The following is a 17,911-nucleotide window of genomic DNA, read 5'->3' on the forward strand; positions in this document are numbered from 1 at the left end:
TAACCTGTCTTGTGTCATTTGTTAAACACAAAATGTGCAGTTCATCCACTTCCAATAAGTTGTTTGTCCAAATTAGTTACGTTTTCTGGAAGAGTCTTCCTCTTATTACTGCACTGATGAAGGGTGGGAATCCAATAGCCTGTGATATATTTTTTGTTGATGTTTGGGCCTTAGGCATCAGTGGAAAGGACAAGGTGAGTTTCTTTAGAACCGTTCAGCATGAGAAAAGATTAAGAATACTTGACTGCTTTTGTAAATGTATCCCTGATAACTGCCCTTGATCTAAGTCATGCTATATTAAGCTAATTGTCATACTGTAACGGATCAACTTTTAAAATAACTTAATTCAGGCAATGAAGGGTAAGTTGTGTGGTGCACAAAATAATGAAATCAGCAATTTTTTTTCAGAGGCAACTCCAGTTTATTGGTGTTGAAACATGGTGTCCAATGCTGTTATAAGGACTTTAAATCATAACAGCTTTATTTAACCTGGAAAGACTTAATCTGAAAAAGGACATACACAGAAAATGAATTGTCAAATTTGCCAAAGTTTATTGGGAGCCTTCATACAAAAAATGAAATTATGGCTGTAAAAAGTTACAAAGGATTATTGTCGACATTGATATACTTTTGGCATTTAAGGCCTATAACCCAACAGTTTTGTAACTCTTTTGCAATTTTAAATCTAAAATTGGTGATTTAAACAAGCAGATAAGACAGGAATATTTAAAAACATACAGACCAATAGATAACTGCAGATTACTTCTCGTGGTAGTTTACAACACAAACCCACAAAAAATGTGAAAAGCAACTCAAAAAAAAAACACCCTGCCTATTCTTCAATGGTGAACACAGGAAGTTGAGGCAACTTTTATTACACACAGCCATCTAATTCCAATGCGTCTGTTTCAACGACACCTCCATGACTGCAAACAAAGTATTTACACTGAATTTCTTAAGCATGTCTCAGACTATCGACGTGTCGGCATTAGAAGCTGCTTCGCTGTGACTGAATCAGGGAAAAGGTTGTGGTAGGTTGGTAGGGGAACGTAGGCAGCCGTTATCATTTTGCCTGGAAACGAGAGAACAAGGAAACGTTAAAAAGAGCAAACTTTCCACCAGTTGTTTTTTACAGCTACATTTTAAAGATTCAAATACCTGCAAACCAGCGTCCATGAAGTGCATTTACAGTTGCCATCGCTGCTGGTATTGAGGGACACTTCACGTACACGTTACCCTGTGAAAGAAAGGAAATCTGTCACTATGGATCAACTTCAACATGGAGACTATTTACTTTTCTGTCCACTAGGGAAGTCAGATTTGCTTTATGGGTGAACAAATCTCAAAAACCTGTAATTATTAACTTACTTGAGCAGAGTTCCTATCAACATAAATGTGAACAATCCCTCCATGTTTGTTACATTCTTCAATAACATCATCTTGGATCTCAGCGGCCCAGGTGAGATCATTTTCTCTGAAAAATAAAAGCACATTTTGATATTTGAATAGGAATTTTGTGCCAACTTAACTATAAGAGACACATTTGAAGAAATGAAATGTATAATCCTTACGCTTGTGGGTTGAACAGGTTGGAGAGCTGAAGGCAGTGAGTGGCCAGCGGTTGTGACGGGAGGTTCAAGGCTTGGTTTTGCGCTTGAGAATGAACAGCTGAAACAAGTCATTTGTCACAATATATTTTCAAATACATGAATAAACATACAAAGAAATATTTTCCATCATTTAGACCCTCACATTGTTGAGAAATGTTTCCGAAGGGTATGGACCCGGTCATCTGTAGAGCCTGCTGAGCGGCAGGAGGGATCTTCAGACCAGTTCCTGAGGAGGGAAGGACTGTTATTTTTAAAATACTTAATCTAACACAACATCTAGGAAACAAGCCTCAGTAAGCTAAGATCAAAATCCTGTGTCAGCTGTAACAGACAGAAATATTCACACCTACATGTTGTGTCTTGTCTACGATGCAGAGCTACTTAGAATGAGCCTTGACTGCATAAATCCCTAAAAAAAGGTATCCAGTTTACTGTAACAAAACCATATTTATTTTTGTCTCATGACTGACACTTGCTGTTCAATAGGACAAAATGAATATAAATGTACTTTGTTTTGCTTTTGTACGGTCAAAACAAAGTGTTGCATGTGATGACGGACCTTCTGCTAGTCGAGCCATCAGCTGGAGGCGCCCCGTGGTGCCGAGGTCGATGCCGGTCCTCTCCAGCTCATCGTTGTCCAGGAAGGAGCTGGCTGTCGACGAGTCGGAGCGCTCTGTAACATGCCCCACCTTCATGGGACGTCCGGCCAGCTCAAAGCCGTTCAGCTGCTCCAGGGCCTTCTTTGCACATTCTGCATCTGAAAACTTTAAGAAGCAAAGAGGTAAGAATCAGACTACCTGAACTCTACTAAATCACTGAATGAAGTAGATGATTTAATTACCGATATGAAGCCATATCCTTTGGATCGTCCGGTCTCACTGTCCATCATTAGCTGGATTCCCTCGATCTTTAGACACAAAACACACCAATATGAGGATTATTATTAATGCATCTACAAATTAAGTTATAACTATATGTGAAACCGTTTTTTCACCTTTCCAAAAGGCTCAAAGATCCCTCGCAGCATTTCCTCAGTGATGTTGAAGTGCAGCGAGCCGACGTACAGCCTCATCGGGCCTGAACTGCCCTTCTGTAGATTGTTGGCCGCGGCTGCAGCGCGATTTTTCTCTGCCTGTTATTACATGAAGTAATGTAATTACGTTAATTCAGTATATAAACGTAGAACAATAGAATTAATTGTAACCCCACGGTAATCTGCCTAAAACAAGTTTCCATTTAGATAAATATGTTTGTTGGATATATGAGGTGCCCACCTGCGAGGCCTGGACGATGATGGGCACTCCTAACAGCCTCTGGCCGGTCAAACCGATAGCCAGCGGTACAGAGGAAGACTCCACAAACTCGATGTATGCGATGCCCTTTGATCTCCTGGAGTTTCTGTCAGATATCATTCTCACATCTCTTACCTACAGAGAGAAACAGTGACAGTTTAAGACATGATGTCCCCACATAGACTTGCTGGATTGTACGAGAAAATAACTTCAATAAAATCTACAGACTTTTCCGACAGCCGAGAAGAAGTCTTCCAGGTCTCGAGCTCTGATTCTCGCAGCCAGCTGCATACAGAAAACTGTGCGGGCATCCCTCTCCTCTGGTGTGAGATTGTCAATTGGTTGCCTTTAAAAAGAGAAACAGCCAATTTATAAAAAAAGAATGCTCTGGAAACATAAAAAATGAACAATGTATTGTGAGAAATTGTAAATATTGTGACGAATCAAAAAAGGTTAATCTTACTCCCTGATTTTGTTATACTGCCCGATAGCATCCTCAAAGTTTCTTGAATAAAAAGAAGAAATGTAAAAGATCTGTTTAAACCTTGAAGAAAATCTCTTCAGGGTGCTATAGCAAAATCAGGAAATGCTCCCATTTGCTCATAAACAGTAATGTGGAAGTCTTACCGGATGGGACTCTTCTCTTTTTTGAAAGGGCTGCGGCTTTTGGAACGTTTCCGCCTGAAAAAATAAAGAACAATTACTTTACGACTTTTAAATATATTGAGTTTAGAAAATGATTCACTACTGAGGTCATAGTTAGTGATGGTTTTAAACTGGACTGCATTAATGGCCCAGTTGTATTTAGACTTTTCAGACAATGTTTCCATAAAACAGAGCACTGTAAGCTACATAGAGACAGCTGCATTATATGGAACCATAGAGGGTAAATGTCCTCAAGTATAAAAAGGTCACATACACCGGGCTCTTGCGGGCCCTGTAGCGCCCGGAGCGCTCCTTGCTTCGGGAGCCGCTCCGATGGCGCTCCTTGCTGCGGGTCCGTTTTCTTTCTCTGCTCTTGCTCCTCTTCTTACTCTTCTTTTTGTCTCTGCTTCTGCTCCTTTTCTTCTTAGAGCCTGGGCTTCGGCTCTTACTACGACTCCTCCTTTTCCTGAAACATGGTACAACACTGCTATCCTTGTGCAAGAAAAAGTGATCACATTAAATAGTAACAACTTGATATATACGTCAGAACCACAAAGTGGCCAAATAATATGGGATATAATATTTTAAAGACTTACTTCTTGTTTTGGCCGTCATGTCCATTTGCATGAGAGGACCTGATCTCATCCTAAGCAAGGTTGATAGAAGAACATCATGAGGACGTAGATGAAACATTTCAAGTCGTCAAGGTAAAGGGGGTGGGGGTGGGACAAGAGAAAATGCAGAATGTATATAATTAATAATAATAATACTTCAAAACTTCCTACTGTCATGTCTGGACAGTGTCCTTCCACCACCCCAATAGCTTCCCATCCCACTTCTGCTTTTTACAAGGCTGCTCAGTACTTAATGCAACAAAGCAAAGTTAAGGGAGTCTCCAACATATTAGCAGAGTTCAGGAAGCTTTCAGATCATCTCCACCATTCCCCTCCTTATAGGTCGTACCAAAGCCACTATTTGTGCCTAATCATGTGACCACGCATGGCCCACGACCACTAAAAGAGATCCTGTGTGGTTGGTGTCAGTCCAGTGATCTTCACCCATTTTCGTTCTTGGACTGTAAGAGCTCGATGCCACCTCTGTCACACATCTTGCCCTGAAGCAAACAGGGATTCACACTTCTTAGTAATATTGACGCCCAAGGAAAATAATGAAGAAATAAAAAAAAGAAATAATCCATCAATTCAGCCACGTGTTATACTGCCATTATCTTTAGTCTGAATAAAGTATAAGTAATATTTCCAATCTTTTGACTTAAGGAATTATTATCTACTGAAAAAGAACTGACTATAAAAACAATGATGCAGGATAGTCTATTTTACAATCATTCTAAAAAATATATCAATATCTTTGGTTTTGTGTAGCATGCAAAATTAAGATGCTGATTCACATAACAGTTGACTATGGAAAAGAGGCAGTATTCATATTCACTTGCAAGAAAAGTTAATTATTCACCTGTGATTTGCCATAAAAACATGACATGGCACATGTGCTGGAACCATGAAGCTCCACAACTGCAATATCTGCATTTTCAAGCATACTGTTGTCAAACTACAGCTAATTGATTTAAAACAGTTATAGATTGATATCACAATTCAGTATCCCTTAATGACTTAAAAACACAACGTTATACAGGTTTCTAACTAAAGAGCAGTTTCGTCGAAGTTTAATTACTTCAGGCTACAGAATTAAACATTTTTGTTAAAGCCACAAAGTCCAAGTAATTTCAGAAGTCGTGTTTTATGCGGTTTGTACAGGACTGTTGAGAAACAGTGTTGGCATGCAGATTGTAAATCTGAATACTGCCTCCTTTTCTGGACAGTTAAAGATGGGCTTATCAACCATTGGCATTCACCTTGTTGCAACCGAATAGGGATTGGATGTTCTAGGTTGAATCTCTTTTACTCCTAAGGTGGACCACAGTACATCAGTATATGCACAATAACTACCTTCCTTTTTTTCACAGTTCACAGTGGAATCAAAGATGAATTCATGGGAGTAGAGGTGAGATATCATTAGGGAAGTCTATAAAGAGAGATAGATGCGGATTTATTTATAATTCTGTATTGCGTTTTAAATACTCAATCACACCACACAACATTCAAGTAAACTTAGTCACAGTAAGCAAATGTCAAAGGACTCAAGAGTAAATCATAACAGTGAAACAGGCCTCATATCTCTTTCATCTGAAACCCACCTTTCTGAATGGAGCCTCCAGCATGGCCTCAACGTCAAAATCATCAGCCATGATGATCCTGTGAATGGAGAAAACAATGATCTTTACAATCAAGAAACTTGTTTTGAGTGGCTTATGCAAGAGGCGGTACGGATTCTTCTTGAATCTTTGTTATGCAGTTGAATACAATCAAGTATGAAAAGAAATGGTTGAGAATTAGGCTAAGCAACACGGTTTATCTAATAGATATTATACACACTTAAAGTAGGCTACATTGGTTCCTACTGATAAATTGTGTTGCTGTAATTAGCCCTTCATATTGTATGAGTCTACAGCTTTATACCAGTCACTGTTCAGTTGTTGTTGTCTTTTTAGATGTGCATATTTACCGGTTTTGTTTGGGGGTTTTTCTACTCTTTTTCGCATTGTGTGCAACGGCTTGTTTACATGCTGCTGTGGCGAAAACAATTCTCAAAGTGGCCTCAATAAAGTAAATCTAATACAATGGATAGATGTTACGCTATGTTACATTTGTTTATCAGCTTTCCTACCTACCTTACCTGGTGTTTAGAGCTGTATCTTCTTAGGGTTAGTCATACAAGTAAACTCGCATTCAATGACAAAGGTAAATCACATGAATGAAGCCAAGTTACTGTAAGCTAGATTCACGTCTGCTAGAAAAACAGAGCTACGTCAGTTAGTTTGCAGCGATACGAGATAGAGTTGGCCCAGACTTCCTTACACATTTCGTTTATATGATAAATGTAATCTTGAATGAGATCAATTAAGTCACAGATTAAAGAGAGCTCAAAAGTAGGTTTAGCATTAGAGGTAGCATTAATGATAAACACGCGTTGCACTCAACACGGAGCTAACCCTCACTAGCCACCTTGGGGAGCTACATCTCCGTCGTGTTAAGCTTGTATCATTGACTGTTATTATTAATTTACCGCATCGTTCGACTAGTCTGCTCACATGATTATACATTAACGTATACACATCGTCAGTATGAATCAAGTACAATACATCATTACCCTGAAATGTTTACAAATGGCCGAGTAATGTTTACATTGGGGAAACAAGTTAAACAGCCAATATGGCTAACAGCATTTCCGCGGAAGCGAGCTAGCTTAATTAGCAAACATTGACGTTACCGTTTGAAATTGATGAAATGATGTACCAAAGTCAAAATATCAATGGAAAGGTGCTGCAGAAGAGACTTGTCTCGACGCCTCCCTCTAGGAAGATCACACAAAGCTAAGATCTATTCACAATTTTCGAAGTTATGTAACCTTTTATATGTTAGCGACTGGCCGTGGCAGGTCGTGGCCTGGTATCAAAAAGCTCGCCTTCCTTCTTCTTCGTCTCCTTCTTCTTCTGCTGTTTTGAGTCCAGCGGCGATGCGTGTTTGTTGCTTTAGCGCCACCCTCTGGAGATGCGCAGCGCTTCATCTCTCTCCCTCAAACAGGCAAACTACACATGTAAGCAGTGTTGTAAATAAGTAAGTACACTTACTTAAGGACTGTACTAAGTATAATTATGAAGTACTTACATGTTGTGGTACTTTGTACTTCTACCCCACTACAATTGAGAGGTAAATCGTGTACTTTTACGCGACTACATTCATTTGATCTACCTTTAGTTACTTTGCAGATTTTGATTAATGATGTGAAATATAAACAACCATTAAAAAAGGTCTTAAGTTACACTTGGAGTAACATTCCCCAGCTAGCCTTCAGCATTCGAAGTAACTCAAATTAGCTGCATAATTACAAGCTTTGATAAAACTTACTCAATCATCAGTAGGCTATTTACAATCAAAACATAACATTTATATAATCTTAAAATTATCCAATCTGCATAAGGATTACTTTTTTTGGCACTAAGTGTTTTAATGCGAATACTTTTGTATTTTACCTTGATTAACATTTTGATTGTAGGACTTTTACCTATTTGAGTAATTACATTTCCTGCTACTTTAAACTTCTACTCAACTACATCTTAGAGTTTTTTTTTTTACTTTACTGCCTTTATTTGATCTATTTATTTAACGAGCTCTGTAGAGATCAAAGGTTTGCATTGTTCTGAATGAGAGATAAACTTCTTACATGTGAACGTTTTGTGGAAGAAACATAACAGATATCTGTGAAATTTCAAAACGTGAAGCATGTCAAGGAAGTTGATTATCTGAAGTGTAATTTTTGTGTACTTTCGGGTTGATAATGTGGCCTTTTTGGCAGTTTAACTAAAGGTGTGCGGCTGCTGCTGTGAGGAAATATCAGCCTGAAATTACAATGGGTTTTAATGGAGACATGTTGAAAGTTTTTGTCACTTCATGCCCTCAAGAGGCATTTTGTTCAATTATTTTTGCTTAATTATTTGTCATTTTTCAAGCTACGAGATGTTTTCCTACGTTTGTCATGAAAAATTATGTCTCAGGAATGTAGGGTTTGGGAATTATGGGAGTTTTAAAAAAAAATATGAAGGCAAATTTCAAGATTTCCTACCCTCTAGCTGTGACATCACGCACTCTAGTTAATGTTAAAATCTGAAGAAAGCCTCTTTACCAAGGTCTGAACAATGTTTAATATCTCTAAAAGTAAGAATCAGATTTAAAAGTTGTGTTACACGAATAATGTCAGAAAGATGTGTAACATTTTAAAGTTGGAATGAGGTTTCTGAGTGAAAGTATGAATGAACAGTTAGCAGTTGAAGTCGCATGAAGATTGTTCAAGTCTGAAGATTTTCTCCATTGACTTCAATGGTTAAAAATGTGATGAATTATGGGATGTATCTCTGGAATTATGAAAGTTATGAATAATCCAAATGATAGCCATCGATTCCCGACCAAGCTGAACGTTTTGATGTTTGAACGGAGTTTCTGCGATGTTGAATGCAGGAGGAGAAGAGGTGCAAAATTCCGGCGGAATAATACAAATGTTGTCCGTAGAATAACATATAGTTGGAATGCTGTATCAGCATTCCCACTCAATATAATCAATGAATACATATAGCCCCAAAGCTATACATGACAGGAAATATAGAAAATATAAGCTCCTCTTACAAGCTGCAACATACGTGGTACACATTGGTGCCTCATTAATTATAATGCAATAGCACAAAATAAAATAAGATAAGATAGTACTTTCTTGATCCCAATTTCGGAAATGTTTGTTCATATATATTATTCTGAAATGGGCCGTTGTGTAGAAAGCCTACTTTTGCTTTGGTACATTATTAATACTGCTAATACTTTTATACTTTAATTTAAGTAACAATTTAAATGCAGAACTTTGACTTGTAATAAAGGATTTTTACACTGATTAGATCTGAATAGTGTTTACCTGCATTAAGCCTATACGAATGAATTAAAGCAGGGGGGTGATTTAAGGCTGGAATATGTGGAACATTTTTATATCCTGTGCGTGACTGAACTACAAAGATAACCTCTCCATATGATCAGTTTTAAGATTTGACATTTTTCCTTCTCTTGTAACTCCTGTGAGACAGAATTGAGGGCACGAACAGCTCAGTAATGGCGCCTTTTTGAACCACGTCACATTCATTTAATTCACTGCTATGTGTCGCCATCTTGTGATGAGGAAAAACAAATGTCAATGCTCTTCCATCTTGCATGTCCTAAGTTTTTCTAAAATAAAATAAAAAGTCATGGTATAGTATGTCAAAAGAAAAATGTAATATTTCGAAAAATATATTAAAAAGGCACAGTAAATTATTTATACTCTTTCAAGGTTCCCATAGACCTGAAATGTATGGGATTAGTTTTGTGTCATAAAGATAAAGGAACACTTTCTCAGAATCAAGAGGCGCGTTCACACCGGAGTACTTTTACCCTGTACTTTTCCCGTTTAGTTCCGTTAGTACCCCTGATGTCGCGTTCACACCAAAAATAGTACTTAGTGCTGGGAACTTTTACCCCCATTTTCAGTGCCTGCTAGAGAGGTGGTACCAAAAAAGTACCAATTTCTATTGGCTGGGCGAATTGCAAACCACGCCCAAACTCATAAAACTCCCAAAAAGTTTTGTGAAGCCGCCATTTTATTATCATCGCATTAGCATTATTAGCATTAGCATTAGCCCAGCGCAGAAACGCAGAGAGACTAACTTATGGCAACACAAAAGAAAACATGGGAGCGGTGGAGATGAGGAGGTGTCGGTGTTCTGGCGATTTACTCGGAAGGCTTCAGTAGAAGCCAGTCCCCAACTCCGGGGACTTCCGTCCGGGGACTTCGGGTGGCAGTATACGCCGTGAAGTTGTTTGCGGCCTGCCAGTAAACCCAAAGCAGAAGAAGACGAAGTGACGTCAGCGGCTCATTTGCGTAATCTTCCCTCAGGGAAAAGTACTCCGGTGTAAACGCGATTGGTACTTAGTGCCCTGGGGTAATAAGTGCCGGGGCACTAAGTGCGGCAAAGTACTTGGTGTGAAAGCGGCTAAGCAAAACTAAGAGTTTAAGAGAAAAAAAATACATTTAATTAAAAAAATAAAACTATAAGTTGCAACCAAATCATTTGTGTAATCATGTAAACTATAAGTATTTTTTCTTTGTTTTAACATGTCTTTTTGTTTGCAGTTCTCTTTGCTTCTTTCTGATCAGACTTTTGCTCTCGCTGCAGCTCTCTCGTTCGCACTCCTTCATTTTTTGTTTTCGATTCTGACACAAACGTCCCAGGTGGGCGGGACTTTCAGGGGTGCTTCCCCATTGGCTACTCAGTTTTTGAGTGACAGCCCACTAAACCACAGATCATACAGTGCAACTCATGCAGCAAACTCCGGAGTCCACTCGGCCACGTTTGTGTTGGTGTCTCCTGGGGGGTTTTCATGAAAATATCGGACTTATCTTATGGATTGCTGTGCATTATACTTGTGTTGTGTAGTTTATACTTTATTCCAACTTTAAATATTTTAATACCTGAACACACTGCTGCTGTAAAAATAATTTCCCAATTTGGGATCGATAAAGTGTCTGTCTATTTATTTATTTTATAGATAAAAAAAACACATCTATGTATTTTCAAGCTAAAGGTGATACACAATATAAACTGTATACTGTTATTTACTCAAAGACATGTTACATTTCAAAAGCATATAGCCTATTGCTATGTTTAGGACAAACAATTAAAGACTGCTTTAATTTAACAAATTCTACAATATAAAAGTGTCAGATTTGCTTTATTAAACAGACCAGACCTAAGTTGCATACCAACACAATTAGGAACATGCTCACATCTTACTATGTTGGTCTGAAGAGCTGAAGCATTTATTCATACACAATGGATAAAAACGGTGTTGTCTCATTATATATCCTGTGAGAAGCATAGGATGATAGCATTCAAAACTCGACATACTATTCCTAGCCTGAGGAAGATCTGAATAATCAACAGATTTGAATGGAATCTCTAACATTTTAATGTAGAATAAAGACAAAAGAGTGATTATACAAATTACATTTATTGAAATTTTAACCAGAAGATGAAGTCTCAAAGAATGTTTTAAATAAAAGGACATAAAACAAAAAGGTGGATAATAATAAAATATATTAAATGTATATGTAAAGACATTAGTAATACTGTAATGCTACTGTATGATGTCCTTTTGTTGTTCTGTTTATGTTTTTAATGTTTCATGTGGAACCTACTTGAGCAGGTCTCCCTTGAAAAAGAGATCAATGATCTCAATGGGATACAACCTGGATAAATAAAGGTTTGAAATGAAATGAAATGATTAGGTCAAATTAAATGACACTGAGCAAGTGATAACAGCAACGCCCAGCGTGGATGAAGCTGGCAGGTCTTTCTTCATGCCCCCGCTCCGTGCTGTCCCCTCAGAGGAAGTGGGAAACGGGATAAGACCTCTGGACACCACGCTGTCTCAATGATCCACACTGTTAATATGAGAGGAAAATAAATGTTTTAGGAAATGAAAAATATGAAGTTAACAAATAAAACACAGCTCAGGGGCAGTCATGGACGGTAGGTTTTCCTATAAAGAGAAGTAGTAAACTCAGCCTCCATTGATTTTCACATCAAATTAGCGTGTTAATAAAATAAGCTATCATGGCTTATACTTGCATATCTAAACAGAATCATGAAAGCCTGTTGGTAGAGTCAGGCACACGAGTCCGTTTGAGTGTGTGCGCCGGTGTCTGAACGCTCACTCACTGCTCGCTTTGTAGCTAACTGTAGGCTACTTAGCTTGCATTGTTATGGATCTAAAGTTAGCAAAACCTAACTTTCATAACACAGCTTTTCTTTACTTCTCACTTAACTAACACAATAAAGAAACAGACCGTATAGTACAGCACAAACAACACAAATGATCAATACTTACATATATTTTCACTTGTAGTATTATAATAATTGAAATGCTGGTTCTTCTGGGGGTGTGCGAAGCTGCTGGGAGTCCCAGCAGCTTCTACTGAAGCCTTCCGAGTAAATCGCCAGAACGCCGACACCTCCTCATCTCCACCGCTCCCATGTTTTATTTTGTGTTGCCATAAGTTAGTCTCTCTGCGTTTGTGCGCTGGGCGAATGCTAATGCTAATAATGCTAATGCGAGGATAATAAAATGGCGGCTCTACAAAACATTTCAGAGTTGTACGGGGCGTGGTTTGCAATTCACCCAGCCAATCAGAACTGGGGCACTTTTTTCCCCCAGGAAAGTACCATCTCTCAGCAGGCACTAAAAATGGGGGTAAAAGTTCCCGAGATGAAGTGCTCTTTTTGGTGTTTGATTGATTGATTGAAAAGTTTATTAACAGCTTGTATATTGGGTACAGTACAGTACAGCTCAAAACATACAATTGTTAAGGGGATGCAGACCAGAGAAAGACTTTCGTCTTGTGTGAACGCGACATAAGGGGTACTAACGGAACTAAACGCGAAAAGTACGGTGAAAAGTACTCCGGTGTGAACGCAGCTAAAAAATGAGGGAGCGCAAATGAGAAAGCTGTAGCGAGAGCAAGTCTGATTGAGAAAGAAGCAAAGAGAACTGCAAACAAAAATATATGTTAAAACAAAGAAAAAAGACTTATAGTTTACATGATTACACAAATGATTTGTTTGCAACTTATACTTTTATTTTTGAAATTAAATTTATTTTGCTTGACTCAGTTTTTTTTTCTCTTAAACTCTTAGTTTTGCTTGATTCTGAGAAAGTGTTGCTTTATCTTTATGAAACAAAACTAATCCCATAACTCTCCTCCACACTTGTTGTAGAAACAGCTCTTTATATCCGTTAGCATAGCTAGCTAACCAGATGCTAACAACAACAAAATGCGCTCGTGCGACACATACATAGCCGAGCTTGAATGAAACACAGAGACCCAGAAGTACTTGTACTGTCTGTATCATATTATTTTCGATGGCTTTACTGTATAATCAGTATAACAGATGAACAGATCGCCACTGGGCTTACAACTAAACAGTCAGCCACGTAATGACAACAAAACAAAGGTCGGGGGTCATTGGTCAAGCAACACACCAATCAACGAGCAGCAGTGAGCACACCTCAGGCTGTGTTTTTTATTTGTATTCTTTATTTCTGATTTATTTCACACAAAAAAACATTTTGTGGAAACGTTTTCACTTATAGTATGATAACAAAACTAAAAAACGGCAAAGTGGCAGGGCTTGCCTGCCCTGCGTTGGGGGGGCACAGTGACTCGTTTGGGGGGGCATGGCCCGTGAATGACCCCCCATGAAGCTGACCCTGCCCATACTATACATGTCAGATGCATGTCAGGCAGCAGAATCATCTGTTGTCAATAATTTGTTGAGTTTTAGTGGTGAATCATAGTCTGGAGGAACTTCAAAAAACAGCTGATCGTCAAAACAGAAGACATCGGATGGTGGTGCGAGGTACGGCAGCTTCAAGACGAAGCCTGTGAGGATGCCTCCCAGCGTTGACACTACTATAGTGGAGAACACAGCTGCGACCTGGAAGAGAGCCTGTTCCCGGGCAGTCCTCCCCAACCCTGGCTGTAAACCAGGGATCAAAATCTGGAGCTCGTGCAGTTTAGGGTCTCCCTCTACTGGTGCTCTGTGGGAAAATATCTCATACAAACTGGGTCCATACATCTCCTCATCAGCCATCAGAATAGCACATATCCCTGCAGCACTGGATATAAGTCCTGTCAGACCGTGCAGATTATGTATTCCACACTGATCCTGGATCCTGAAACGCTGTTCCAGGAAGGGGCTCAAGTATCTGTAGCCCAGCATGCATGCAATGCAGCCCATCATACCCAGAGCATATGCAGCTGCAGGAGTTATCATCATATCCACAGACGCCCCCACTGTCACCCCTCCAGCCAGGGTCACATTCTGAATGTCGGATATGGTGATCTTACCATTTTTGTTCAGCATGGCAGAGAGAGCGAAGGCTGTGAGCGTGGAGGCACTGAGGCCGATGAAGGTGTGCAGGATGGCTCTATGCTGGTCGTCTCCTTTCAGGGTCAGTGATGAGTTGAATGAAGGCCAAAAAACCCAGAGGAACAAAGTCCCGATCAAAGACAGGATATCAGACTGGTAGCTGGTGTTCGCCTTTGCATGGCCTTCATTCAGGTGAGGCCTGTACAGCACAAAAGTGACGCCCAGGCCGAAATAACATGCAAACAGGTGAATAAGAATGGATCCTCCTGCATCATTTATCTTCAGATACTTGAGCACAGCCCATTCTGTGACTGCGAACACTGGCACTTCAAGCAGAGCCATGACCAGCAGCTGCAGCGGGCTCGTCTTCCCCAGCACTGCCCCGAAAGATATCAGCACCACTGCACAGGCAAACTCTGCATATATGAGGTTAATCACTCCAAGGTGGATCTTACCATCATGGCAGAACTGGAAGTAGCCCTGCACCAGAATAGCCCACTGGATTGAAAAGGCAGCAGTTAGAAGGTTAAAAACCATCCCACCAAAGCCATAGAGTCGAAAAAATGCAAATAGGCACCCAAAGCCGAGAAATATTATAACCTGTATGTCTGTAAAAATAGGATAGTCCTTGTATACAGCATTCTCCATGGGGTTAGTCCTGTTATTCTGAAATCTGGCATCCGCTTGGTCATCGTAGGTGACAAAGGCAGCATACAAGGCAACAATGGTCACCTGTGCAACAAAAACAAATACAGGTAACTTTATTCGAAGGTTGGTTGACTCTGCCCTCATTTTGAAATCTCTTGTAGGAAATGGCAGGCAATGTTTTTTTCAGACTGTGTTTTTAAGACAGGCCAAAGGCATAACTAGCTATTGTTGGGGAATAATTTGCTTATTCAACCTTTGACACAGTTAATAATTGTCCTCTTTTCACTGTCTCCTTTCCGATGGTATAGGTCTACGGCCTTGGGTATTGCTGCTATCTCTCTTAAGGAGGGGCAGCTTGGGCGCATTGTGGCCAGCATATGACCGAGCACACAAGCTGACATGATATAGTTTATTGTTCAGGGACATCTAGAAGCCCTTCTTTTCTGGAACCTAGGTTCCCTGGCGCACATTCTTTTCTATGGACGACAGCTCTAGTTAGATTCAGGGTCCATATTTGTTTCATACCGTGTGGTCAACTCGTGGCCCGTAACATGTCTTGTGAATTCTCCGGCCGAAGCTCCAAATAAACCATCAGTGTTTGCCATCAAAGCTCCAGCTCTCCTCGTGTCTCTCTGAGTCCTGACTCCAATTGCTTCAGAAGTTTCCCCCACAGCTATCTCTCAGACAAACACTGCCTTAACAGAGATACATGGATGCATGGACTTTGGATATAAGACATGGACCAGTTCTGTCACAATAGCTTGCCCTCATAAAACTCTAATCACCTGCCATGAGATTAAGTTTGTATTAAATAAAGAGATAGATATCAATGCATTTACCACAAACGTGTCTTTTAGAAATATTCTTACAATAAGATATGCATTGCAAAGATGTTTATAAGATAAGATAAATATAAGATACTGTAAGATGGACCTTTATTAATCTAAACAGATATATACAGTCAAATAAGTTATCATTACTATTTACACTGTAATGTTGTTCTTTGTTAACACCTGTGGCACACTGGTGATCCTCTTAGCATTATATATAACATGAAAAACAAAATAAAACTGGTTTGGTCTTGTTAACGATGTGTCTGCAGTGTTGCAGGTCATAGTTTGATATGATCTTTCTGAATGCATATCAGAGCAGGCTGCAGAGATGGGTTAAGAGACTGTGCAACAACTGTACACTTAGCAACACATTTTCATGCCTGTGAACATGTTGTTTATGAGCCTCCTTTAAAATAGTAGCACTGGAACAATTTATCTATTCTCAACTCTGCAACTGATTTCATCTGGTCCGAAAAGTTCAAGGTTAATGACTAAACGCCTTTAAAGACTATTCTGCTGTTCTTTGTATACATTATCCATTGTAAGCATGCTAATGCTAAACTAAGATGGTAAATGTATCACAGAGTTGATGTATTCGTGTTTCCTGTGAGTTTAGGGCGGGAATGTGGTCTTATCACTGACATAACACTATAGCACTGATGCAGCCTGAGCAAGAACAGTTTCATTTGCACATCATAGAAAGTGCTTTGTTTTTCTAGTGTGATCACAAGTTCTGAAAAGGTGAGGCATGCAATCAACACTTGCAAAATTACAAACAATAATTGCTAATAAAACACAATTGATCTATAAGCAGACACTGTAAGAGAGGAATATGACTGACACTTGAACTGTCACAGTTGTATTAAAATGATTTTAATTAACTTCAATTTGTGCTGACATATAAAATGGTTTATTCAAACCATTACTTGTTTATGATTGCATAATACATGGTAGAACAAAACACAACGTTTATAATTTTAAAAGACAATACAAACTGCCTTTGTGATATCTATAAAACCTGTGTTTACACACATTACACGTTATCTCTAAACCTAAAATCACACATATGTACAAGTATCCCATCTTCACTCTGTCTTGCTGTTAAGTTAGGCTACACACACTGTCCTCACTCAAACCCACTGTGTATCAGGTCCACACAGCGCACACACATACACACACACTTTCTGTGTGAGGAAGTTGGAAAATGCGGACTTCTGCAGACCGGTGACTGATCCACCTGGAGAGCTCCACCATCTTCTTATGAATCAGTACCGTTTTTATAGTTCTGCACCCACACTTTTCAGAGTTATAAGGGAAACACTGAGGACTGCACAGATATTAACCAAAAAGAGGACATATCAATGTGTGTGATTACGTGGGTAATCTTCTACAGCGTTACAAACAATACATGTATAAAAACATTTGAAGTCTAGCATTTTCCTTTGAAAGATACTGAATGCTATTTTCTAGAAAGTTGTTCAGAATCTTTTAAGTCAAATTCGTTATGGCGCTATAGGCCAAACGGAAGAGGGCTATAAATCAAATTACTGTGTAAATACAAATTTGGACAACAACTTTCATCATTAACTATTAAAACTATAGGCCTATGCCTTGTTGCCTTCCTGATGTCATAAACTATGCATTTTCCAGTGCAAGTTTATGCAAGATCGCCCTACCCTTACTGTTCATATCCTAGTATATAACTTTTGCAGAATCAGTGGATTTTAACAAGTGTGAATATCGATGACAAAACAACACATATGCACGTATTAATGCATGTCCAGAAATGACTAAATTGCACACAAAAATAAACTAAATATCACTGTACACAGACTCACACATACACAAACTAAACGTCTGAGAGGTACTCTGCAGGATAATATAACTTAGTGCATAAAACATCCTTAACCACTTTTATTTAACCCTTCTGAGATTCCTCATTCCAAGGTATTTTTGGGCGTCTGCATTTAATGCCTGCGTTTGCCTTGACAATATCAAAGTTTATTACTTCATATGCTCCAATAGTGTGCAATAGTATGGCAGCAAATAAGCATTTTAAGTAGTTTAACATTTCGGGCAATGTATTTGCCGAGAGTTTGTCCAGAAGATTATACGTCATGTCTAGCACCCATTGTCTTACCTTAGCATAGAGAATGAAACAAGCTAAGCTAAGCGTCTCCTGGTACTGGTTTACATTGATCTTGTCTCACTATCTGCAAGATACTTAAATAGCAAGGCAGTGCACTCCGCACATGCATAAAATACAATATATAATTTAAATTATTTCTAGAATTTCTG

At 39.1% G+C, this 17,911-nt stretch overlaps 2 protein-coding genes across 13 annotated transcripts; both read right to left on the minus strand.

The window, feature by feature from the left end:
- Positions 1-528: 528 nt before the first annotated feature.
- On the minus strand, positions 529-7,138 carry LOC117479508 (RNA-binding protein 39-like). 12 transcript variants are annotated; one of them, XM_034126513.1, is made up of 19 exons: positions 6,896-7,107; positions 5,763-5,820; positions 5,515-5,590; positions 5,021-5,088; positions 4,511-4,661; positions 4,144-4,193; positions 3,822-4,013; positions 3,530-3,583; positions 3,366-3,407; positions 3,131-3,248; positions 2,885-3,037; positions 2,605-2,742; positions 2,452-2,517; positions 2,170-2,374; positions 1,753-1,836; positions 1,572-1,668; positions 1,369-1,474; positions 1,159-1,237; positions 529-1,072 (listed from the first exon to the last, which is right to left on the minus strand). In XM_034126513.1, the coding sequence occupies exons 10-19, from the start codon at positions 3,191-3,193 to the stop codon at positions 972-974; spliced, it is 1,092 nt and encodes a 363-aa protein (XP_033982404.1). In that variant the 5' UTR covers positions 3,194-3,248; positions 3,366-3,407; positions 3,530-3,583; positions 3,822-4,013; positions 4,144-4,193; positions 4,511-4,661; positions 5,021-5,088; positions 5,515-5,590; positions 5,763-5,820; positions 6,896-7,107; the 3' UTR covers positions 529-971. The 12 variants fall into 12 exon arrangements, with proteins under 12 accessions (XP_033982404.1, XP_033982402.1, XP_033982403.1 ...); XM_034126511.1 differs by having other exon boundaries at positions 4,144-4,661; positions 7,034-7,132; XM_034126512.1 differs by lacking the exon at positions 5,021-5,088 and having other exon boundaries at positions 4,144-4,661; positions 7,034-7,132.
- Positions 7,139-13,499: 6,361 nt separating this feature from the next.
- Positions 13,500-15,402, minus strand: LOC117479422 (ammonium transporter Rh type B-like). The gene is made up of 2 exons (XM_034126371.1): positions 15,306-15,402; positions 13,500-14,864 (listed from the first exon to the last, which is right to left on the minus strand). Exon 2 carries the CDS (start codon positions 14,778-14,780, stop codon positions 13,500-13,502), a length of 1,281 nt encoding a protein of 426 aa, XP_033982262.1. The 5' UTR covers positions 14,781-14,864; positions 15,306-15,402.
- Positions 15,403-17,911: the final 2,509 nt, after the last annotated feature.

This window comes from Trematomus bernacchii, unplaced genomic scaffold, assembly GCF_902827165.1.
Source record: "Trematomus bernacchii unplaced genomic scaffold, fTreBer1.1, whole genome shotgun sequence".
Classification (NCBI taxonomy): domain Eukaryota; kingdom Metazoa; phylum Chordata; class Actinopteri; order Perciformes; family Nototheniidae; genus Trematomus; species Trematomus bernacchii.